This window comes from Onychostruthus taczanowskii, unplaced genomic scaffold (genome assembly GCF_017590055.1).
Source record: "Onychostruthus taczanowskii isolate IOZ18803 unplaced genomic scaffold, ASM1759005v1 scaffold27, whole genome shotgun sequence".
NCBI classification, from domain to species: domain Eukaryota; kingdom Metazoa; phylum Chordata; class Aves; order Passeriformes; family Passeridae; genus Onychostruthus; species Onychostruthus taczanowskii.
In genome coordinates, this window is record NW_024500017.1 from 4,191,668 (window position 1) to 4,217,713 (window position 26,046).

Sequence of the window (26,046 nt, forward strand, 5' to 3'; positions counted from 1 at the left end):
TTTATTCAGTTATTCATGGACTCTCACTGCCTCCTCCCCCACTACTTTTTCTTTAGTACTGGCAATGTGTAAAATTCCATATCCTCATAAATACTTACTCCTAAAGACCATGCCACTTTCTCCATCAGGTAAAGACATCCACCATCAGAAGTACACAGCCACCCCAGTGTTAGTATTTGGAGATTTTTACACTACTGGGATGCTGTTTGCCCCAGTTTTTTTCTTTTTTTTTTAAATTACCAAGTTCCCATTGGCTCTAATTGCAATTGTCATCTTGAATGTTGCAATACCTTTATTTCAACTTGACTAATTTATACACTCACAGCATAGACATGCTCTTAACCCAGTTATATGACATTATTCTTTTAATTTCCAATTTAAAGGGCTAATGAGAAGGAATCTAGGCAGCTCTATTAAAACTCTTGCACTTTCAGTCCCTTACAACACTTTAATACATTTTATGAGTACAAATAAATTAAAATACATGTATTTGAAACACTGTGAGTCCTAAACATTTCAATTTTTGTGACAAGCTTTGGCTCATGTGCAACTTGTAGACTATGTCTGATGGAGACAAGTTCTGAGAAAGATTCTTTGCCAGATAAAACATACTTTAAAGATGGAAATCAACAGAGCAAGTAACTAGTACCACTCCTAGTACTGAGAAGCACAAAATAATTGGCTGAATTTCCAGAAGAAAGTCTACCCTAACAGCTGAATTAAGTCCAATAATCAACAGGAAGCAACTCTAGAACATGGGAAGGACACAGTGCTCCAGAGAAAACAAAGTGATTAATTACAAGGCATACCAAAATAACCCCAGAAGAATTTCAAGAGGTACAGCAGTTACTTGGAGGTACAGTTTGATATCACATCTTCCTTCTACCAGTCCATGGTACTCAGTTCTGTATACAATATTGCTCTTTTCACCCACACATTATAAAATACAACACAAAGAACTTTCTACCTCTGACAGCTGTACAAGTAGTAACAACTTGTACAAGCAAGAGTGAATGTACTCAACACTGCCATAAGAATCATTTGGTCACAGACAAATTAAACTTCCACGCACATGCACGTCATTTGGCTTTCTACTGCTGCTTTCCACTTAACAAAAATGCGGAAGTTTGATGTTTTCTTTAAATTATGAACTTGACTCAAAAATAAGGAATGGATTAAGACTTTTTATTGCAAGCATTTATTTTTGCGTACTATGAAGAGAATGACCAAGTCAGCTCTAAGACTTACTCAGGTCACCTAGAGGTTTCAGGATAGTATGTTTTAAGACAGCAAGCTCTCCTCCCCATGCAAAACTAACTTGTGTGCCTACTAATCCAGTCTTTGAAGTTTTGTTCTACTTAATTAAAAAACATTACTCCTTTGTAATAGAAGAAAATGCTACAACTTCTAGTGTTTCAGTAACTGGCTTCTAGCATGAACATATTATTCTATCCACTATCCCTTACTAATGCAAAGAAAATAGGTTCTCAAATAGCAACAGCAAGATTTAACTGTGCTTTCTGTCTGAGCTTTTCTTCAAAAGACCCTTATTAGGCAGATATAATGGCAAGTCTGTACGTGCAAGCAGTTGCTAAAGGGCATTCAAAAGGAGAATTAGAACATTTTAAACCCCTTCACATCAGTGCCAGCAGCTGAACAAACCAAAACCCGGACAGCCCTGGAGGCTCCCTCGCAACACATTTCCACTGAGCTACCCTGCTTCACTTAATAATCTTCCCTAGCAGGTAACATTCATTCTGAAAAATTATTGCCCATTATTCCTCTGTCACAGGCAATACAGCCTCTGAATACTGCAAAGGTCAATCCTCTCACTGAGCATTTGGTCTTAACCAAATGTAATTTCTTCTTTTTCTTTTCTGGAATCAAGTTTCTGATGCAGCCAGAAAAAAAAAAAAAAAAAATTAAGCTGAGTTTTGCCTTTCAAATCACAAATAAAAGAAAAATTGATTGCAAACTTTGTCCTCACAGGATTACTATCTACTTCTGTACATTAGGTCTGACAACATTATTTTGCAGGCATTTAAATGAAAAGATTTTTCCAGGAATTTTTTTCAAGTAATCTTTGCTCCCTCTCAAATCCAAGATTTAAAACTACATCTTTTAGTCTTTCTGTATCAAGCACCTAGAAGTCTAATTATGAAAGTGCTGGTCTCATGCCAATCAGCAGTTTTCAAGCTAAATAAAACTTCTGCAAGTTTTATTTTTTAAAAGTCAAGAAAATCCCAAACCTCTATGCACTCCAAACACTTACACCTCAAATCCAAAGTTTTGCCCGTTTCCTTCATGTTCAAAAGATTGTCCTGGCAAAGAAATCACACCAAACTGCTCAATTAGATTTTTTTTTTTTTAGCAACCTCCAATGGAAACTAATGCTGCCTGCCCACTTACATCCTACGAGATTATTGCTGCCATACAGAGTATTAGTATTATATTAACCTGAAGAACAGAGTGGCTGTTTTGAACTACAGCAACAGTTTCATGGTGCACCTAAAGAACACATTTAATAGTTTTGCTTATGGGTGGTCAAAGAATTTACATTCAATTTAAGTCAGGGAAATGTGAACAAGCTGTTTTTTTTTCTTCAATAGCACTTCTTAAAGTAGCCCAGCCAACTTCATTAGATGAGTTCTAATCTCTGCTATTTTGAAGAAGAGCAGAAGACAACTGAAAACACAAGAAATTTTAGACAGATTCAGAGACACTCCTCTCTTCATGTCTCCCAAGTGAACACATCACTATTCAAGGTAAAAATGTGCTGGACTATGTACTTTTACTATCTTTTTGTTAACATACTAATTTTCACCCTTGCATCAACGCAAATTTTTCTGAAGTGCTGAAAACCTTGGCAAAATGAACAAGGAATGTTAAGCTCTACACAAAACATCAATTACGCAGATTTCTTTCTGCATTCACTGCCCCATATTAACGTGAAAGATACTTAGCAATGGAAAAAAAAAAAGTAGTGTTTTTCTAATCTCAGGTACAAAATCATACATCAGAGATCAGACACATACGATTGGACAGGTGAGGTTTTTTATTCCTTTCAACAAAGAAGAGAAGCCATGGACTTCTCTTGTTGTTCTCTCAACAAACAGTTGCCATAGGAAGTTTTCAAGACCTGTCAGGATAAATCCCCAGCAGCTTTATCTGACCTAATAGTTGACACTACTTTGAATAGGAAGTTGGACTAGAGATTTCCTCAGGTTCTCTTCAATCTGAATCATCCTATGGCCTTTAGAAAAAAACACAAGTAAAGCACAAGTAAATTCAAATTCACCACAAACCCTCTGAAGCACTAACTACCACCTGCAAGGAACGTAAAGCTCCAGAATTAGTAAGATAGATAAAATGGGGTCAGCCCCCATGAAGTGAGAACATCACTTAACCTTGGTGGCACCTTAGGGAGGAGCTACAAATGATCAGGGATGACACTACGGTAACATTCTGACAACTATACTTATGGCTTTCAGCCTCCCGGGTAAGCATAAACTAAGCATTTTGCATCAAATTACTCATTACAATATTTTTAACTAGCCATTAGCTGTGAAGCAGGTTTTCCTAAAACACTCTGTACACTAGAAACAAAACTAACAGAAAAATATTTATCTTGGGGATTTGCAAGTTTGAATTGAGATATATATAAATAACGACAGTGCTAAGCGTTCCTGCAGTCCTACTATACACACACACACTCAGGAAGTCTTATATAAACTGAAAATAGTCAAATACATTGCAAAATCTCTATGGTAGCACCATGGAAGTTTACAACATCCTTTTCCTTGGAAGCAGTCTCTTCCATTAATTTACTGCCTTAATTTCTGTAACAGCACTATTTCCAAAAGCAATGATGACTCATCCTAATGAACACTACCAGGATGAATGAGCAGGAGGCAGTAAGTCCAAGGGCAGACAAACAGCAGCAGCCTCCAGGATGAAAGTAACACTTTACAGAATGAAGATTTGGATGCCACAGGAAGACACAGCCTGCTTCCTACAATCTTCCTAATTCCACTGGCTTCACAGGAACTGAATGTGAAGTCACTTAATGTTTTAATCACTTAATGTGATTAAAAGAGAAAGGAAGTGAAATAAAGTGATGAAAAAAGTCTCCATAATACCTATGTGTCATTTAGATGATGATTTGAAGATGTGTATGTTACTTAGGCTGATGCTGTTCTCTTTACAGTACTTTTTCAGGTTTTAAAAGCTTGTTCTAAAAATAAAATCTGCTAATAAAGCATCATCATAATTTCCATTTTTGTTGTACCCCGATGCATTTCACAGCAATATAATTCAACTAGCAAACAAATGTTTCTAGCCATAAAACCCCATTACAGCTACACATACAGAATATATCTTGCCAAATTACCACCCACTACTACCAATTATGACAAAAACACGTCTGAGATATTTTTATGAGAGAGGCAAGTGAATGCTTCATCTTCAATAGAATGACAGAGTTAATTGCTGAAGATTTTCCACCATTGTGTTAAAAAAATAGTGTCTGCTGCTAAATTAGACCAAGACTTGAGCCACATCACCATTTGCTGAGCATTTGTCCAACATGCTTTAGTTTTTGGCAATGTATTTAATCCTCTTCTGTTTGCAGAGAAATTCATCTATGAGTCTGGCAATAAAAGAGGTATTTCAGAACTAATGCCAGAAGGTAATTTAGAGAACATCCAAGTCTCACGCCCTAACAAGTTGTGTTACACTGCCTCCCAGTGCTCAGCATCTGCCTGAAGCTCAAATGAAATAAATTGAAGAATCCATTTTAGACGTGGAACTATCAGTAATTCCCAAAGGAATTACAACTATCTTAGAGGCTGTTTGCAAAAGCATTTGTTTTGAAAATTTCTAGACAGAACATTATATGGAAATGTAGGATTTAGATTCATTTATTTAAAGATGTTGTGACAGTAAAAACAGAAACCAAGCAAATTCACATGGTGGACTACTTTTTCATTGAGTACTTGCACTTGTATTAGGCAGACTTGGGACAAACCAGGATTTCCAAATAATTGATAAAACCTGTGAATTTTACAGCAGACAAGACTTCTCTAGGCAAAGGAAAAAACACTTGAATATTTTTTACATTAAGTGACCCAAACAAAAGCATTTCAAAGTCAAAATCAAACATAAATGTCTATGAATCTCTGTAGGTCTTATATCATGCTCTGACACATTAGTACTTAGAGAATTCAGTCCTTCAATGCTGCCCATTCAAACCTCTAGTAGAAGTCACTTCATAAATGTGTAAGTCAAAATGTTCGTATCCGGCTCCCTATTTTTTTAATCAGTACAAAAACATGAACATTGCATTTCAGACTATACAATAGTCTAACACAGACAGTAAAAAGGCTTATGTTCAACATAATCAACATTTCCATTTCTTTCACAAACCATGAACACACAGTATTTCAGAAAAGATTTAAAAACCATCATCACTTAAAACCTACCATTGAATTTCACTGGGAAAAAGAGGCATATGCACTTCCTAACTTTTTTAAGATTAGCATAATTCTTGCTGACTCTTAAAAAAGCAGAAGGGTCGTTAAGCTCAAAGACAGCTTAGCTCACTCAAACTGGAGGCAGTTCACTCATGAGAAAGGTCAGACCCCTGAAACTAAAAGGAAGTAAATAAGTGAAAAATTAGTGAAGCCAACAAGTTTGATTTGCTCCTTTGGACAGCATGGAAGAATGACAAAAATACACAATTTACAATCTAACCCTGCAAACATTGTTTAAAAAAATGGTGTCACAAGCCAAGCTTCTACAAACCACTAATAGAATTAATTTAACTTTAGATATGCAGGTAATTGATCCTATTTGTTTAGGGGAACTAATTAACTGGAATTAACTCACTAGATTCACAAATGAAAGCGAAGAAGGGAAAAACACTTACAGCAGTTGGATCCTTTAAATGGAGCTGAGTTGCTGTCACTTGCTTGAAACCACCAGGATAACTAGAAAAACAAAACACACAAGCTCAATTCTACATGCTCAAGCAGCATGCTAACAAATGTATCACTACATCTTGAACAATGGTGTAATGGTATTACAAGCCCTTAAAAAACAGACGTCGTTCTCATGAGCCCAAAACCTGTATTTTGTTTATCTTGTCAACTATCTAATTTCAACACCTTTTGTGCTTCCTTTTTTATTCACTTAACTATGATAAACCTTGTGCTTCACAAGCAGATGTTTTTAAAACTGCTTATTAAATATACCATAACAGCTACAGAATACAACAGAAATAAGACATGCAGAACTCTGAAATATTTCCAGATGATCAAGACTCACAACCAGTCTGTGGCTGACATAAGAGACATCCATTTTGAACTGTATTTATTATTTTCTTGCTACTCTAAATAAATCTTAGCAAGACTTGGCATATCTACAGTAATAAAATTTTAATTTTACTGCAATGGATCCATCTTTCTAAAGGCTATATGACATGTTGAAGCTGCACTAAATCAGATCTCTGCATAAGCTTTAAATGAATGATAGCATGCATTAAGAAATCACATGGAAGTCAAGTAATGCTGCATTTCATTTTGATTGAATTACATTATTAGGAATCAGCCTAAGTGAAATGAAAACAGGCCCAGCATCATGAAGACATGTCCACTGAGCTTCATGGACTTAAGTATTAGTTTTAAATGTACAGTTCTTTTTACTTATTCAAAACTTAGGTACATACATGTTAAGTTTTTAGAGAAAATTTTAGGTCATAGGGGAGATGGAGACAAAAAAAGCACACAATAATTTCCATCACCTCTGAACAAGAATTTATCAGCAATTCAGCAATTTCAGGATTGCACCATTAGCACTACAAAATTACCTTACTCAGTGGAATTTATTAATCTCTCAATTGGATACATTGTGACACTCAGAGATTATTATGAATTTGCATCACTGCATAAAATAAGAGCACTCAACTGATCATGGACACCCTGTCTGTAGTTGATTATTGCACTCTCCACTGTAAACCAGTTATGTCTGCCAAAATAATATATTTTACATTACTGTGTATAACAATGTACATCATCAGGACATCTTGAGAGCGGCAGGATAAAGTAACTAAAGTTGGTGACTACATACATATATATATATATATAATGTGGAGTGCCAATAGAAATATCTTCTATTACACAGTAAACAGAACAGTCCAGATCATTGGGTTAACACAAGACACAACCTCACTCACCAAATCTGTTAACTTATTCAATTGTTCTGACTACTTTTGAGTTAAAGTATTTCCCTAGCAACAAACACTGGGTATTAAAAAAAAACAAAAAAACAAAAAAACAAGAAGAAAGAAAATAAAAAGAAAGGAGGAAAAAGGTTTACACTATTTTAACATCATAACACATGCAAATAAAAAAAAAAAAAAAACCAACCTAAAAGTTAAAGCAGGAATTACCTTTTAAAGCAATATGCTGAAAAAGACTTCAATTTTTAAGAAAATATGACACAAAATTTACCACAAGCTTTATTTACTATAAAGCTTACCCAGAATGTGAAGAATACACTTTCTGTTCCCATTTGTTACCAGAGAAGGCAATATGTCTTGTATTTATTATGACAACATGATCTCCACAGTCATCTGCAAGGTAGAAGCAAGTGGAAGATATCAAAGAAAATCATGGAGGGAATCAATCCAAGTAACAACTATTATGTGTGCAATACATACATAGTAGCATATAAATACACCTTCCATAAACCCAAAATTTAAAGATCTCAGCTTTCTGAGCCACACCACCCCAATCAGCACTTAGATACCAACCTTAATTACTATTTTTAGTACTACCAGGTTAGAAGGCAGGTAAGCAGGTAAAATACCATCAGGCCAGATGACTAAACCAGTGCAAATATTCAGCTAAGATTTGGAAATCTGGCTTACAGGCAAATTTCTATTCTATTGAACACATTATGCTGCATATGCACCTATATTAAAAACAAACAAAAAGACAAACGAAAAAAACCCAAAAAAACCACACACACACACAAAAAAAAAGGTTAGTTCCAAATGATCCTAAATATATTTTAATTTACTTTCTCATAAAAACAGTACCTGTGTTTACTGAAGGACTGAACATTTTGCTTAAGTAAAATACTTCCATTAAGTAGTTACACTCTCAGGCTAAGTATATAAAACAAACAAAAATACTGCACTGAGAGAAATGGCAGGGGGAAAAAGCCCTAGAAACACCACTCCCAACAGCTCTGTTGGGAAAAACTCCACATTTTCATCTATCCAACACAAGCAAATGTTACAGCATATATATGTAACTTTAACATCAAAAGTTCTTTAAGTGCAAGGTTTATTATCTATTACCAACACCCTGCCAGAAACAGGGTTGGTTTAATAAGGCTTCTGTAGTAACAAAGTGCTAACAGAACCTCTATGAACTCAAAAATATCACATAAATAGGAGAAAAGATGTCATTTTTAATTTCAGAAGTAATGATCTTGATCAGCTGTGTAAGCTGTAATCACCCGTTCAACTAAAGTGAAAATGACTTCTCCAAAGTTCAGCCTCATCTGCATCACCATATTAGAACACAAGTATGTGAAGAGGCTCACTTGATTAAAACATTTTTGAGTAGATAACAAAGCAAGGCTTAAATTGACCATGCATTTTTATAGGAGCATGTAATTAATTAAAGCAACTTTCACACCTTAAGTTTTTTATTAATTTTTAATCTTGTATTTTTTTTAATGCTACAGCTGAAGTGAAAATGCAATTTACACATCTTTGTTGCTGCAGCTTTTCACTGCTGACAGTACAGTTCTAAAAACACTGTATGTCTTCATAAATGTCAGGGAACTGGACTGTCACTTTGTGACTTTTTGGTGTTTTGGTTGGGAAGATGACACAATAAGCTCATATTAAAGAAATGTATGCCAACAGTTTTCCACTTGCATGAACACTGAATTAACAAATACCAAATTAAAAACAAAACAATAAAAAAAATCTTCCTGATGTTACTCTGTCCAGGGAGCTGTTACCTCGCAGACACTAAAATATTTGTTAGTTCAAAAAAAGAAGCAAAAGAAGCATTAAGTACATAAACCACAAGTTCCTGCATACTTTGCTCTCCAAAATGTCTCAGTAGCAGTAATCAACCAGTTGGTGTCAACATGTGTAAAGCAATTAGCACTGATTTACAGAACATTTTAAACAAAATGAAGTTATCCTTGAAATGCTTCCCAAGACCTTATACCTTCACAGACATAAAAGTATCAAAGTTCTTTTGCACAAGGTAACCAAAGCATTTTCCTCTCAGCACCTGCTTTATTTCTCAAGACAGCCTTAATTCTCCAGTGACATCTTGTGGATACAACAAAATTTGCAACAGTAGAACTGACATTTAAAGGTCTTGACAACACTAAAAATCCTACCTCCTGTTGTGAAATAGATCGAGTATAATTTTACTATGTATACTTCACCATGTATGAGCCAACTTCAAGGCTTCCATTATGTTACAGTAAGATCTCTGGAAAAATTTGCATGGGTACTACAGGAAACATTGTACTAGTGGTGTGAAAGATCAACTTTTTATTATTTATAAAATGCTTATCCTCATGAGACAGGCACTACAGCATTACAGGTAATGAACAGGATTACAGATGCATCTTTATAGCTGAATCTCTAATTTGCAGAAAAACAAAATGATGTTTTTGTTTAAACAAGATACCTTTCAACAGTGACTGCCACCCATTTAAGGACAGGTCCCAGCCTCCTCATCACAGAATGTGTGAGGCAGGAAGGGGCCTTTCAAAGTCACATCATCTAAACCCAGTGCTCAAAGAAGGAGCAGCTTCTGAAAATCTCCACAGATGGAGACTTCACCACCTCTTGGGCAATAACTTCCCATTACTCTCACAGTAAAAAAGATCTTATCTGATATTCAGAGTATCCTGTGTGTCAGTTTGTGCCCACTGCCTCATGAAAACAGATCTGCTTGGCATCTTATTCAGAATGAAGCATTCCAAGACTGTGGTCCTGGGCACCTATTGAAAGGAAGCACTCATGTTTCTTTAAGTGCACTGTGAACTAAGTCTTTACATTTAAGATCAACAAAACATGTTCTGAGATTTTTTAAAAAATGAAAGAAGAACCCACTGTAATTCAGTTACTCAAAATGAGTTACAGATTCGTAACATACTTCATACATATTGGTAAAGAAACAACATTAGGTTGTGGAGGGGTATAATGGAAAAAGATGAGAAAGAAAACCAATTAATTTGTAATTTATAAACAATTGAGAAATGTAATCTTTTTAATCAACCTTGATGTTAAAACTGAAATTAGAAGAAACATGCATGTTGAAGAAAAGCAAATTTGCTTTCACCCACTGCAATACTCACTTAGTGCATGATAAATAGGTTTATGTTTGCCTTCCAGTCTGATTACAGTGGCAGCTGCTATTTTTCCTGGGGGCTGCATCTTCGCATCGAGGAGGTACCAGGCTCTACCAAAAGTAGCCCATTGCTGAAAAGAAAGAGGATCAGTACTTATCACAGGGAAAGCTGACACTACTGTAATCTATCTTCCTCAATTAAATCAACACTTCTTTTACATTCAAAAAATACTAGAAGGAATATTGGTAGGCAGCGCCACCCCCTTCAAATAACCTTTAAACGGAGGGAGCACTGCGATACACCGACTGCAGTGCGATGTGCGTGGGTAACAGCGCTGACGGGTTACCGGCCCCGAGGGCTTTGCTCAAAAACGCAGGACTCCTGCCGCAGGCTTCCATTATGGCTACATGAGCCGGAACATCGCTGCAGGATATTTAACGCCCAAGGTCTCCTTCCCTCCGCTGAAGGGCACAGCTCCCCCTCAGCAGCTTTCAGAGCGCGCACAGCCTGAGCCGCGGGTGTCCCTGTCCCCAGCCGTGTCCCACACAGCGCTTCCTGCCAGCGGCACCCTCAGGCCGGACACCGGAGGCAGTCCCGGGGCGCTCCACGGGGGCCTGCGGATCCTCGGTGCCCGCCCGCCCCCTCACGGCCCCGCGGGGAGGCCGCGCTCACCTGGGCCGCGCGGCTGTAACTCGCCATGCCGCCGGCCGCGCGGGGCGCGCAGGGAGCGCCGCGCCGGGGCCGCGGGAAGCGGAAGCGCTGCCCTGCGAGGGCGGGGCCCGGGCGGCTGCGCGGGACCTTCGGAGCGGCGGCCGCCGCCGTCCCGGCCGGCCATGGACCGCTACGTGCTGCTCCTGAGCTGGGGCGAGCGCAGGGCCGGGCCCGGGCCCGCCGCAGCCACCGCCGCAGGTACCGCTGGGGACGGCGCTGGGCCCGGCGGGTGCTGGGCCGCGGCGGGCGGGCGCTGCTCTGGTGTCCGCGGGGCTCTCCTGGCTCCTGCCTCCCTCCCTCAACACCCCTTTGCCTTCAGGCTGAGAGTCTGTGGTGCCTCTAACCTGCAGAAACCTCAGGGGAGTTTCTGCTTTATTGCGGTGATGCCATGTAACTCCGTAATGCGTTCCTGAACGTGACTTAAAGGAGAACTTAGGAAAATTTGTCTTTTTAAACTGCGTATCTGCAAGCGATAGTTCGGTTAAAAACCTAACCAACCCCTTTTCCCCTTCTCCTCTAAATTCACTTTCTAATTTCACACTGAACTTTATACTGCATTTGCAAGAAAATAAGATTTAATATCCATAATTCAGTCGTTTTAAGATTTTTTTTTCTTTTTCTAGCTGGGACTGCTGCAGACGTGTATCAGTTCCTGAAAGAAAGTTGTAATGCATCTATAAATGCAGATGTGAGCATTTTCCCAGGTAAATATGGCAATGCACAGTGAGGTAGGGCAAATGCTGTTGAGGAATTGGCCTATGCATGTTCTGTTAGGGGAAACAAGTCAGAAATTTAGGTAAACCAAATTGCTGTGGTGTGGACCTGTTCCTTCCTGCTGCTCCTGATTCTGTGGAGAACCTGCATTTCAGCAGCTAAGGTGTTAGGAGATGATTAGATTGATTGGTTGTGAGAAATGAAGGGGAAGGGTTTTGAAGAGTTGACAAATTTCAGTCCAGTTGAGCAAGGAAGAGTAGGAAATGGCTTGATTCTCAAGTCGGTGGGTAGCATGATCTTTTAATTACTCCTGTAATGTCTTCTGATTTATTCATTCGAAACAATACTTGTCTGTTGGGTAACAATTCAGAACCTTAATCCATAAATACTAAATAATTTTTTTTACCTTAGAATAGATGTTTTAAGGTCTGCTTTAGTACTTTTAGGGGCTGTGTGTTTGTGTTTTGTTGTTTTGGGGTTTTTAATCAAAAAATGCTTTCTTAGTTCTTTACTAGGTTTGGATATCGACTGTTATAAGCTCATCTTGTCACAGATGTCATATAATTGGGATTTATGTGGGAAAACCACTATAAGCTCTTAAAATTCATGGAAATGGGACTATTAAGCTGTTTTCAACTTCTGTCCATTTTATTACATAGAAACGTTGATAGAGCATCTCATTTTGTGAACTCTAAATCATATTTATGAAAGGTTTTGTTTAGTTCAGGTCTGATACAGATCATGCAAAGAGAAAGCAATATTACCAAGAACAGAGAAGAGGTCAAATGTTTTCTTACTTACTAACAGTCAGAGGGTTGGTAAAAGACACTTGCCATGACACTTATCTACACTTCAATGTGTTTAGAGCTTAATTATGGTGCCAAAGGAAAGTAGAACTCAAGTAATTGTTGCACATTAAATGATTTACAGACTCTTTTAACAGAGATGTTCATGATAACAGGAAGAATAGATTATAGTGAATTCATTAATTTAAATAATTGTTTTATCTCTTTGCAGCTTGCTCAGTGGCTGGTGTTCCAGGTGCCAAGAAATGGTATTTTGCAAGTCATGTCATTTGTGGTTATTATCAGGTAAGACAAACTCTTTTAGAGTATAAGTTCCTCAACCATCTACCTGACTGTAGAATAAGCTAAAAATGTGATGTTTAAAACTGTTTTTGCTTATTTAAGTCTTTTTGTTTGATTAGTTCTGCAGTTCTGACTGGGAGGAAATCAATGTTGACACACAAAAAAATGAAGACTCTTACCAAGCAAGCATTGACGAGAACCTGGGAACCACACAAAGTTTTGAGGAAGATGACAACAGTCAGGAATCACTGTCTCTGACTGAGTATGTGTATTGTTTTATTTAAGGAACAGTGATCTGACATCTATCAGTGGTGACCCAAGGGGATCACGAAAGTTTAACAAGTGAGAGTTAGTACCAAAGCAAGAGTTAACTGTGAACAATCCCCTACTAGTACTGAAAATATTTTTGTTTAGCATAGCTTTAATATTTTTACAGATGATTTTTATAGGATAACTAAACAGTTTCCTAGCAGCCAATGTTATATATACAAAAATTTCTTGCTAATTCTTTTTGAATCCTACTTCCAGTTTTACTTCTGATTATTTTGATGTCATTACGCCTACTTTTGTCTTAGTAAAAGAGGAGATGATTTCTCATATCCTAAGTATGTTTGTGCAGAGTTTTAAAGATGTAAGATACATCAGGTACCATTCATTAATTGTAACTTTTTGTTTCCAAATGCCTTTGTTTATATTTTGGTTCCAAACATGTTGTTGTTCTTCATTTTTAGTATTTATGATGAAGCTGCTGAAAGTCTGCATCAATTAGCTGATAAATTGCCTGCCCCAGGTAATCTGTCTTTAAAAACCAATCTCATTGGAGTTTATCTTGTTAGTTACTGACCTAAAAACTCATTTGGTAAAAGCATAGTGAGTGGAAAAGTTCAGAGAAAGTTCAGCACCAATCTAACAAACTTAATGTAGCTCTTGGAGGTAGTTTAGGAACTTGAGCATGCTTGGCCTTGCAGATCAGCTTGAGGACTAGTTTGCTGCTTGTTTCTTTGGCAGGCTGTAGTTCAGTAGAGTTTAAAATAGCTATTTATATAATAAATTTATCCATCTGAAATGGCACCAAAGTGATCATAGACAGTAAGCAATACAAAACTCAACACAGGAAATTTCTTACAAAAAAGGGGAAGATGTTGATATCAGGCTTACGTATGATTTGACAGCTGCTCGCTTGTGAGACAAGAAGATGAGGAGGAAAATACATCACAACTGTTGGATTGGGTTTTTGTAAACTGGAGATACATACCACTTTGCATGTTAGGATTGTATAATGTTGTAGAATTTGATTTAGGATAACAAAGGGACTCAAGAAGAATGAAAAATAGCAGCTAAGAGTGTTAAAAGTAGGAAAAGGACATAGCTTAGTTGTGCAGGAGACAAATCTCATCTATCAGTGCTGAGTGGGAGGGGTGAAAGGGACAGAACCTTTCACTGTCACTGAGGGAATGGTGAAATATGTTGAGTTCATCTAAGAGGAGCAGTAAGTGATGAGCTAAAATGTGGGAAAAGTGTTTTAAATCCTGGAATTACTTGATCTTTTTGCTGGTTTAGTGCAATCAATGGTAACCAATACTATTCTATCTTTAAATGATTGAAAAATGTCATGATATTTGAGTCATACACAACTGTTTTACAGGCAGAGCAATGGTTGATGTAATCCTGCAGGCTGTTGAATGTGATGGACCCAAGTTAAAGGACTGCTTACCTGCCATTGGTGCCCTGAAACACCTGAGGGAGTGGCACTCTGCACGGATCACTATTGCTGCAAGTGATGCTAAAGGGTATGGCATTTATTTCAGGGCCAAAACAAGGTCACTTCTGCTTTGTGTTAGCACAGATCAGTGGGTTGAAATAAAACCAGCTTGTTGGGTACTTTACATGTGTGCTTTGAAAATACATAAATTAGTAGTCTGTTGTTGTATGAAGGGAGGAATTAGTCATCCTGATTTATTGTAAATGCATGTCCTAACCAGAGAAGCAGGCAAAAAAGCCAGTCCTTTGCACTTGTTTTCTGTGGGAGCAAAGAGTGAAATATTTTCTCTCCCCTTTCCATGGGTTCAGTAGGCATACAAGGCTTTCATGTTGTATTATGCTATGGGATAACTTGTATATTGATTGTAGTTTTCCAGGTTTTTTTAAATGAATCCAATGTACTGTTGGTTTTACTTTAAATTTTATATTACCCTTGATATTACTTTTCAAGAAGGAAAAGTAGATTGCCTCATTTGTCCCTTTTGAAAAAGGAGTATAAACACTCTATTACTTCCTGCATGTTTTTCAAGATTCTTTTAGTATGAAGAGTTACTGAGACGATTAATTCAAGTTGAAATTAATTGCAGTAATTTACTTTCTGTCCTCCTCTAATTGACATGTAAAGGCCATGATATATCTCACCATATGAATCACGATGATTTGGGGTTTTTATCCTATTAAGTGAATGATTGTGTTTATACTGAACAACTTGGCAAGGTCTGCACTTTCCTTCCCCTCCATGCCCAAAAGATTGAAATTTGCTTCATAGAATAGATGGTTAAACTTAATCCTAAATTCATAAAGCTGTTTTAAAAGGTGAATGTTCAGTTCTTGGATGTAATAAGCAATATACCTACTATACAGTAATTCCTGAGGTATGTGGAGGACAAGAAAGTTACTCAGTGACTTTCATGAGCACTTGATCTCAGTGCTCATTGATATGATCCTGTGGAACCAGCTTTTGACTGAATAAATTTTTCTGCTGCCTTTTATGTAAAGTGAGATTATTTGGGTATAGATGATCTCTGATGAAAGCTATTTCACTTATTCTTCCTGTTCTGTTGATGGTGCTGATTTCCCTTGGAAGACAGACTGCCAGCAGAACCCACTACTGGCTGTTCTCTGTTGTTGAATTTGGATTATGCTTGTGCTGCAGTCATATCTCCATTTAGAAGGTTAACTACAAACCATCTGGACAGAGCAGTGATAGTCCCACTGGAGGCTGCCAGGCTTTGCTACAGCTTCTACCACCCAACATTACTATGCTGTGCTTGCAGCTTGCCATTGCCAGTCTTAGTTGATGTCAAAGTTCTTTGCTGTCACTGTCATGGAGCATATGAACAACTTCCTTTACAGGCCCTGAACGAGCAATTCTATATTTTTTACTTTGTGGAATGTAGAGCTGTTATAAAGCTTTATTGTCTGTCTTGACATACTCAAGATTGTTCCGTGCTAAGAGGTCATAGGTAAATTCAGTCAAACTGCACTGCATTTTTATTTGTAATGCTAAATTCAGTAAGATTAATTCTTTGATATTTTTACAGCAGCTGGCAAAAGATTGCAGACTATCTGTCAGCAGACTTTGTATCTTCAGATGATACCATGAATATTATTGATTTAAATGAACTCTGGAGAGGAAAGATTCAGATATGGGAAAGAAAGGTAAAATAACTTTTATTTTATTATTGTAGTGGTTACTTTTTTAAGCATCTATATACCTCATTTAAAGCATTTATTATGCACTGCATTTTATGCTTTAAGCCAAAAACCCAAATTTGGGTTCAACTGTGTAATTCAAAGGTGATGTGCAATGTGTCTGGGTGGGTGGTAGTTTGGGTTCAGCTATGTAATTCAAAGGTGATGTGCAATGTGTCTGGGTGGGTGGTAGGAGGAGATGATAAATGAGAAATGCATCAAGATCTGAACTTCAGAAATTCAGATGTTCCCCTCTGAAAAATTTTTTAAAACTTACTGCTCAAAATTAGATTGTTTTGTGTCTATCACAAATCATTGTCATGTAACTGTAAGTCATTGTTGCAAGCTTATGTCTAATGTTTCTGCAAAACCTTTGATATTTAGTATAAACCTTTCACCTTTGTGACATCGTTTACATTTTTCAGTATTATGATTTTGGTTTTAATAGGTGGTTATCTAAGTATAGTCTTTTTCTTAGATCTGATAAAAATAATATTAATTGTTAAAAATAACACATCTGACTATCTGAAGAAAAATAATTTTTACCTCTTTTTGACACATTTATCGTCTTCTTTTTTTTTTTTTCCAGTTCGCATCAGGAGTAGATTTTCCAGAATTTTGCATAAAGAGCACTTCAGCCAAGACTTTCAGGACTGCAAATTTAAGTTCTTGCTTTGCTGCTAAAAAAGAGTGCCAGTTGAGGAATACTGATACTTTGCCAGAAGCAAGTATTATTCTTGATTTTTCTTTGAGTTTTAGAATTCATCTGCTTTACTTTCCGGACAAAATTAGTAATTGGGGAAACCTTAGTCAGAACTGAAAGTTAAGTAGAAAAGTAATTATTGGGTAAAATTGAGGCATACTTCTTTTGTACACCTGTGTTGTCAAAACAGGTTCTTAAAACTGTGTCTGTTTGTTCTTGTGAATACAATACCAAATTTTTTTCAAGTAGAAATTGAGACTTTGTTCAGTTTAATACTCAAAAGAGTTAAATTATGAATTCTGTGTTTGTCTAACCCTTCCCACTTAATTTTAAAAGTTGGGGTTTGGTTTTTTTTTGCACTCTTGGTGTTTCATGTTTTTTACTGGAAGTAGATAATTGATGGGAACTCCAGAATCATATGTGTTGATGAAAACAAAAATGAGCGTTATGAAAATTGGTATTGGTTTGAAGTTTGTTATTTTCATGGTTAAAACATATACATTTTGTCTCTTCCTGGTAGAGATCATATTTTATTTTGGGTAAGAATTAGAACTCATTTGATGCACATTGTTGACATTCTACAAAGTCAGATTTATTTTAAAAAATTAAATGCCTTCCTTTTTTGCATAATTTAGTATGATGTTGCAAAATGTATTCCCTTATACCTCTTTCAGATGTTATCTGCAAGGCTAATACCTGCAGCAAAACATTTGAGGAACTTGTGGTGATACAACATCATGTTTACTGTTGTATATATAGGTTTTTATTTGCTCTCTTTTCAGGTTTTTCATTACTATGGTCCTGCCCTGGAATTTTTACAGATGGTGGTGCTCTCTGATCTACCTTCCATTTTTATATCAGATCTGGAGTTTGAGCTGTATCCTTTTTTTAAGGATCTAAACTACTACTGATAATTGTCTATAGTAGAGAGAAAAAGATCAGCATCTACCCATGCAAGCAACAGACAGATGAGGATAGGCAAGGGCTCATCCCATTCCAGCCTGGCAAAATAGTCATAGTGATTCTTCACAACTGGATTTTTGAATTTTGAAATTTATGTTACATTAGTAGTAACCATGTGTTGTTTATACTATTGCACATACAATTTGTCTGTTGATGTGCATTCTCTTTGTGGGGAAAAAATAGAGAAATGTTTATTCTTTGTAAGTTTAAAAAAAGCCTCAAGCCTTTCTAATGAATCAATGTAGCATGCTTCACAATATAGGAACATTTGTTTACAAACCATGTTCTTATTGTGCAGTGGCAAAATCTGTGGCAACCTTTGGCAGAGGAGTTCTGTCTTGAGTGTGTGCTGCAGAGATCTCAGTATTTATTACTATTGGTTTTTAAAAGTATGTACTTTTGGTTCTAGTCTTGGTGTACCAATAATACCTTAGGATGTATAAGCCTGCTATGATTTTGAATATATAAATATCTGTTTCTGTCAGCCTATAATAGAGATGTCAGTGGAGTATTTTGTCATATAACATTTTCAAGTGTATCACTTTACCTGTAAAGGTGAGTTTTTTATGTTTTGTGATACTGTAGTATCAAAAATTAGATGCCTGCAGTGCTTCTTTCAAATATGACGGTAACCTGATTTCTAAAATAGAGGTGCATAGTTCTTTGTGGAGATGAGGTTCCTTAAACTGTTCTGTTCAGGAGCCTGTCAAGAAAGAATACCAGGGAGACATCTACACTGCTTTTGGACCAGATTTCTTTTCTCTCTGGGAAGGTAAAACCTTTTTATTTATGTATAGCAGAAAAATGAAGGTATGTAAATTGCCTATGAAAGATATGGTAATAATATTTTTAAACCTGGTCTCTGTCTAAGCTTCTTCAATATTTAGTTCTAAAGCAAACATGGATTTCAAAGGTCCATGCTGTACATACCTACTGAACAGTTTTCTCTTTATCTCAGCTAAGTTTCAATCTCCTAAAACACTTTCTAATCCTGTCCTGACAGATAATTTCTGCTATCGTAGTTGAACTATTGATTTTTTTAGCAAAAGGCAGGCATTTATGCAGCCTACAAAATGTATCTAGCTACTGTGAAATGGTAAGCTTTTTTATTTTATGTGCATATTCCGATTTTGGATAAAAAGAATTCATGAAACATTTACAGTCCTACTTTTTCCCTCCTTCCTCTGCTTGGAATGATAGTGAGATTATTCATAGCCAGAGTATTAGTTTGAAGGTGTTTTTCCTGAACGTTCTATCACCTTTACATATGAGGTAATACATCTTGTTTAGGAAAGTTTTTTAGTGTTTATGAAGTAAATCTATGCCATTCAAAACATAACCTGCGCTTTGAAAATGGTGATACACTTATTACGAATAGCATGTGGTTTTTGTTTACTGTGGAGATGGTATCCCATTATCAGGCTGTATGTTACTTTTTCAGTTTGTTATTTGGGTTTTTAGTAACTTTTTTTCTCCCCTGCTACTCCATTCTCCGTTAGCTGAGCCAGAAAAGGTCCTTTTTCTAATGCTGTACTAAAAGTATCTTTGAAAATGCATTTATACTGGTAAATATCCCAGGTAATCTTCATTTTACTTAAGAGCACTGAACACTTGGTCACACACATTTTACAATCAAAGGGCTTGCAACTCTACTAGTGTTTCTAAAGAAGGAGCCCAAACAGTGAAAACCCCTCAGGTTACTTTTTAGAGTCTGCACACGTTGAATTGAGTATGTTTTGAAAATAACAGTTTCTCATAGGGATTTCTTTCAGTCTGCTAGTGGAAATATTGCATGTTTGTAGGGTTTTCTAATACCTGTAATAGCATTGCTATATTGCTTGAGTATTCAAATATATCTGCAATTTTTCTGTTAGTGCTTAATGGCCTGCAGTCTATGTAGAAATGTGGACATAATCCAGTATCTGGTTAAGAGACAAGGGTAATATGTAGGAAGGAAAATTAAAAAAAGAATTTTTTTTTTTGTAGGAATACAGAGTCACTGATGGCAACTATTATCCTTGAATTCTCTTTTCATTCTGGATACTGCTCTACAAAAACATTTGCAGCCAGGCTATGGAGATACTTGCAATACATAATAAATACCTTTTTATGTATGAAATGGAAATTCAGCAGTTAATGATCTCTCAGTTGGACCAAAAAGTAAACACAATTTTTACAGCTTTTGTGTCAAATGCAGTTTCATTTTGATTGATGTGAATGACAGATATGTTAATTTGAGATGTTTTTCTTCAGTTCAACTAGATTTGAAATAATGCCACATCAGTAGCTCAAGAATGAAGGGTAAAACAGGTTTCACTAATATTGCATGTCTTACATTTGGTCTCCTAATTTAGGTGGGAGCTTTATTTACATTGCCATGTAATGTAAGCAGTGTAGTGATCCCATCTCCTGCCCAGCTGAGCACCAAGAAATGGAAGGAATATATGGCTAAGAAACCCAAGGTCATTTCTGGTATGTGTATTTTGTTTGGTTATATGTGTGTGTGTGTGTATATATATATATGTGTATATATATATATATATATGGTGAGTTTTTTCTGTACATTTGGGATTCTTTTTCTAACTTCAATAAAATTAAAATCAGTGATTGTAATCTTCATTGACCCAAGGAAACTTGGTGAATGCAAGTACAGCTATGCAAACTTGTAGGAAGAAAATTGGTAACGTCATGACAAGCTTTGGGGAAACAAGGCATCTCCTTTAAACCATTTTTGTGTCCTGTCTGTCAGTTAAGATCCAATTTCCACACATCTTTCGAAGGTGATTGTAAAATCCATGGCAGAGAGGTTTACTTCTGCAGATGGAATTCCAGTCTGCTTCACTGAGGTGCTTCCCTTCTTGTTTAAGCATTTTCAGAGGTTCTTCAGTGCACTTGCATTTAATTTCAATCTCTTCCTGGGAAAATACAGACTATTAAGAAATGCTGGATGCCTCCATTCACCTGGGAGCCAGTGTGCTAAACTTACGGTTGAAAGTGCTCCCTGTAGGGCTGCAGGGATGGCAGCTGACTTGTATACCCTATGTCAGTGCTTAGAAATCTGATTCAGAAAGTGGGAGAAGAGAATCAGTGCAGACCAAGGCTGGGGGGTTTCTCAGTCAGCCAGTAAATGTGCCCTGCAAGTGGAGGCACTGTACAAGCAGTGGCTGGGGTTTGTAGGCACTTGAAAAGATCAGGCTAAAAGGAGCTTGGTGGTAACCCAGTGCTTCAAGTACATACCCAAGAAACAGTGAAGTGCTGGATTCTACCTTCTTTCATAATCTTGTTGTTTATATATGGTCTAATATGCAATTAATGTAGATTCCAAGGAACAGTGACTATTTCTGTTGCCAACTTAAGACAAATTTTTTTGACCAGTATGCAGATCAGGATGTCTCATATTTGTGACTGATATTTCTTCAGGTTTAGGGGTAGGAAAAAATTGAGAGGAATTATGTAGAGTTGTATAACAGGACAGAAGCTTAATTATGGAATAGGTGCTGGCAGTGTTGCCTTTTTTCCAACCTGGAAATGAAACTTGAGATAATTTTAGTGAGGAGGATCCTGTAAAGATCCTATCAAAGAGGATCTTTAATGAAGGCCTTCAGAGACAATTATGGAAAGATGTCCACGAAAGCCCACCCTCCCAGGGGTGAGTACATTTATAGGTTTTAGGAAATAAGCATAATTGATAAAAAGCACTTAGGAGGACAAGTGGTAATGTAATTCCCCCCAGGTCAAGCCCCTTCTCTGGAGCCCCCCCTTCAGCACTAGTTGTACTTTGTCCATGAAAATGTATCTTGAAGAGTTTTTCTGGGCCTTGGTTCCCAGGAAGAGCCAAGATAGCACAGAGCCTTGTACCTCCTGGGGCTTGGAGCTCTAGAATTTTGTCTTTCTGGTTAGGGAAAGGCTGTGGAAAAGTATTGGGAAAACTAGCTATAATACAATAGTTGACAGATTTGCAAATATATGTGTGAAGAATACAGAGAATGTATAAAAGCAAAAAGGCAAAACGTAAATGGCATCAGCAATATAAAAATTTAAAGTTACCTCTGCATGTTTGGAAGTGGTAGAGTATGGAGGGTGTAGAGCTGGTCACAGCAGCAGCATTTGTATTTGTTGGAGAGATACTACTGATGCAGTCAAATGAGCACAAGATACCCAGTATCTGCAGGATATTTGTCCTGTGCTCCAGTGGAAAGATTTTGTACAAGTATTAATTATTGTGTGATCAGTAATACACAATAGGTTCTTATTAAACCTCTTGAGTAAAATTTACTTGGATAAAATAGGAGAAACACTGCTTCTTAAATGTATTTTTTGTTTAGTTGAAAAATGTTGATTTTTTTAGTGGCTACCACTAATCTGAGTATACTAAGGATTTGTGAATCCTTAATCTCTTCCATCTGTGGGAAGGCATAATTCTTGGTATTGGTAGTTCTTAAATGCTAAGATTAAAATGTGAAATAAAAGTTTACCCATCAGGAATCAGCATTGAGATGCCAAGATAAACTGGAAAAGGAATATATTTGAAATGACATGGGAAACAGGACGATAAGACAATGTTTCTGGAATATTTTTTCTTTATTTTTCTTTTTTCTTTCTCTTAATTTATGTATTGAGGTAGTGATGTTTCCCCTCTTTTCCTGTATCCAGTTATAAATCTTCAACAAACACAGGAATATATTATTTGTTGCTAACAAAAAGTTATGATACTAATAAATGTTAAGTTCCCATAGAGTTAATTGAGACAGTATTGCAAATGTCTTATGAAATAAAAATATTTGACTTTTGAAACTTAATACATCAAGAAGTATTCATTATCTTGATTGCTATGTCTTCCAAGGTGTTATAAAATGTTTTCTGTGTGAAAAGATAGCAAACCCATCCTTTCACTGTTACTGTCAGGTCCCACATTAATTTACTTTCAAAACTGCACACTATATGCCAGTGTTCAAAAATAGAATGTCTTTATCTTTCATCCAGGCACAAGGGTAAAGCAGGGAGTGAAGCTTTTATTAATAAATAATGCAGTGTCCTTGGGAAGAGTGTGTACAATACTTCCTTTTCTTCTAGGGTTGTGTGTTTGTCCTTTGAACACTTACATTATTTTGATGCACATATGCAGAAAGGCCTGTTTTTACCCAGCAGAACAGAAACTTCTTTGTTGTTTCATGGTAAAAATGTAACTTTGCCAGTTAAAGGCTTGCCTGTTGCTTAGCCCAGTTAAAGAGCTCTTGGTTGGTGATTAGTAAGATTTCTCACAGAACAGAAGAAAGCAAATGAAAGCATTTTTATGGTGGATTATAGTTTGTTTTAAAGATGTTTTCCTGAGGGTGTTTCACAGTTATGTCTTGATGTTTGTTAAGTTCCAGAAATTGAACTGAAGGGAGAATCTTGCCGATATTATTTCTTGCTACAAGGCAATGGCTCTGGAGGATGTAAAGCAACCTTGATTCATTCAGCTGGCCAGATCAATGGGATGGCCACTCTTGCTGCAGTAAATGGAAAGCTAAAGGCAAAAGCAGAAGAAACAGAGTCAGGTAAGAGTAATCACTTATTTATTAATGAGTATCTGAATCCAGGCAAATGGTAAGTTCTAAATTTCGTAAGTTCCTTTTATTCACTCCAGTCAGTATTAAAAGAGGGAAAACGAGGAATATTACATCTTTTATAAAAAAGTGTCTTTTAAGAATATTTTTCCAGATCCATAAGAAAATATAGTAAGAGCTTATTTATTCACAGAATTTACTGCTACTATATTTTTAAAATTGATTATGCAAAGTTATTGTCAGTTATTTCTCATAATCGAGATAAATTGAAAATTTTTTATTGTAAAGGGACGTACAGATAATATTATTGCAAAACAAATTTTTGAAAGCTTAAAGTTTAGAAAGTGTGTGTTGTTGGTGTAAAGACTGACCAGCCTGTGCCAAAAATCTGTGTAAATATCTCTTGAAAGTCCTGTTTCACTGATGATTTAAAATAAAAGCTGCAAGGCCAGTAGACAAGTTGAGTTTTGTTATAACCTTCAGTCGCTTTGCCGATGTCCATGTTACTGCAGAGTGTTTAGGGTATGAGCTGGCACTCCTATCCTAACTTCTCCACTAGGGAAGAGCAGGTGTGCAGCCATTTATCATGGAGTAGTTGTCATGTTACAACTACACCTACCAGATAACTCTACTAACTCCTGTATTTGTTTCAATAACACTGGCAGAGAAAAGGAGCACAGTGACCTGCATCTTATCTACTTAATTCCTTATTATTGAAATAAATCTGTGTGTGATATGACTGACTGCTCAGCCATTTATCCTAATTAAAATCCCATTAGTACAGTGTCAGAAGGCTGAAAGTCCTTGACCGTATGTTAGGAGAAAGCTTTTCTTCCCTGGTATCAAACTTAGGATCTTTTTACCTTCTTTAAATGTTAGTCATGTTGTGTTGTCATTATACAGGTTTTGTACAGAAATTCAAACATAGTTAGGCATCTCTGAAATGATCCTCCTGATGTCCAGTTGGAATTAATTAGTTTGGTTTTTCAAAGATTAGCCATATTTGAAAGTCTAGTTTTTTCTTTTGAATATGAGATTTTTATGTTTATATCTTCTATTAAGTAATGACTCCAAAGAGAGATTTGTAATAAAAATTTGTCCTAATCTGTACAGGCTTTAATATTTCTGACTTTATCAAGTCTCTGCCATGCTATTGTGGAGAGGATATTGTACAGAGAGAAACAAAACTGTCTCGTCTCCAAGTGTTTGCCTTGAAGGAGTATCTCAGTAAGTAATGGGAAAGCTCTGGTAAATTTCAAACTAGTATTTAAAAGGTCTTTATTTTCAAGTTGGATGGGATGGCTCACCTTACAAAACCGAAGTTGTTTGACAACCAAAGTGTGTTGATCACTTTGTGAAGAAATAGCAAAAGTTTAAAAAGAAACTTTGAAGTACATCCATGATTATCTGTCAGATAATGGAAAAGAGAACACTGAGTTAGTGTTGGTGGTTGTTACATGAATACTCTGAATTTTTGAGCATAGTGTTGAAATAATTCTATGCAATTCTGTTATGATTTCCCCAAAATCCTTTACTGCTGGATATGCCTTCTACAAAAATAAGAATTCTGGTTGGATTTTTCAGCTTTTAAAATTTTATTCTTTCTTTGAAAAGTCTTAAGCAGCAGAGAGAAAAACCATGCATTAGAGATTTGTTAGATTTATCATGATGCATCATTCATAATAAAAACTTGAAGGATCGTCCTCCTTAGATTTTTTATGACTTTGCAGAGAGGTACATTTGAGTATCCTGATTTTTTTCCATCTTAAGTCCATTGCTTAAAGAGACTCAATGAAAAGAAAAATGCTTCAGAGAGATTGCCTTGCTTATTGAAAATGTTATGCTGTGGAGGTAGTTTAAGTGTATTATCATTAACAGAATAACAGTTTAAAGAAAATAAGTTCTCTCTAAGTAGTCTTGTCCCCCACCCTACAGCCCCTGCTAACTTAGTCATTCTCAGATTCCTGTCTGCTTCAACCCTAAGGCTGGGCCTGCTTTAGAGCTTGAGTTTTAGCTTCTTTTGAATGGGTCACCCATTTCCATTAAGAGGCTGAGTATGAGCAGTTAGGATTTGCTGGTTGTCCTAAATCATACCAGAATTACCTGACCCCTGATTTTTATGGCCAAAGAGACCAGAACAGGCTGTCAGTTATACTGGAGCCCTTCACATTTAGTCTCAGCAAGTCCAGGCGTTTGTCTCTGGAGGATTCAAACTTGGATAAACTCAGAAATGCATATACCCAGAAGTTAAAGGACTGTAAAAACATGAATCACATGTGACTTTGGCTATTCTCTCTGCTGTTTTTTCACTTGTCTTTGGAATAAATCTCCCATGTCTTACTGGTACAAGAGAAAGTGTCAAGTTAACTTACTCTTGTTGCAGGTTTTGGGTGCGGATTTTCTTGTGTAATTGTTTTTTAGCAGGCTCTTGTTGTTCTTTGTTACTTAGCAGATGCAGTACTTTTATTTT

General features: G+C 36.6%; 2 protein-coding genes across 3 annotated transcripts in view; one reads left to right on the forward strand and one right to left on the reverse strand.

The window, feature by feature from the left end:
- The window catches only part of MRPL13 (mitochondrial ribosomal protein L13), a 28,726-nt gene extending 17,545 nt beyond the window's left edge, over positions 1 to 11,181 (reverse strand). The window contains exons 1-4 of one of the 2 annotated variants that reach the window (XM_041407533.1): positions 11,065 to 11,181; positions 10,399 to 10,522; positions 7,537 to 7,630; positions 5,927 to 5,987 (exon numbers count right to left, since the gene is read on the reverse strand). In XM_041407533.1, the coding sequence (XP_041263467.1) occupies positions 5,927 to 5,987; positions 7,537 to 7,630; positions 10,399 to 10,522; positions 11,065 to 11,091 (306 nt within the window). In that variant the 5' untranslated portion in view covers positions 11,092 to 11,181. Of the gene's footprint in view, positions 1 to 5,926; positions 5,988 to 7,536; positions 7,631 to 10,398; positions 10,523 to 10,665; positions 10,840 to 11,064 lie in introns of those variants that run through there. The other variant, XM_041407534.1, reaches the window with a different exon arrangement.
- LOC121337428 (MDM2 binding protein) overlaps positions 11,113 to 26,046 on the forward strand; it is a 29,342-nt gene continuing 14,408 nt past the window's right edge. The window contains exons 1-13 of the mRNA XM_041407535.1: positions 11,113 to 11,301; positions 11,727 to 11,807; positions 12,835 to 12,908; positions 13,025 to 13,167; positions 13,637 to 13,695; positions 14,551 to 14,695; positions 16,211 to 16,328; positions 16,951 to 17,085; positions 17,847 to 17,941; positions 18,727 to 18,799; positions 20,382 to 20,499; positions 23,394 to 23,567; positions 24,690 to 24,803. Coding sequence (XP_041263469.1) covers positions 11,226 to 11,301; positions 11,727 to 11,807; positions 12,835 to 12,908; positions 13,025 to 13,167; positions 13,637 to 13,695; positions 14,551 to 14,695; positions 16,211 to 16,328; positions 16,951 to 17,085; positions 17,847 to 17,941; positions 18,727 to 18,799; positions 20,382 to 20,499; positions 23,394 to 23,567; positions 24,690 to 24,803 — 1,405 coding nt within the window. The 5' untranslated portion in view covers positions 11,113 to 11,225. The remainder of the gene's footprint in view (positions 11,302 to 11,726; positions 11,808 to 12,834; positions 12,909 to 13,024; positions 13,168 to 13,636; positions 13,696 to 14,550; positions 14,696 to 16,210; positions 16,329 to 16,950; positions 17,086 to 17,846; positions 17,942 to 18,726; positions 18,800 to 20,381; positions 20,500 to 23,393; positions 23,568 to 24,689; positions 24,804 to 26,046) is intronic.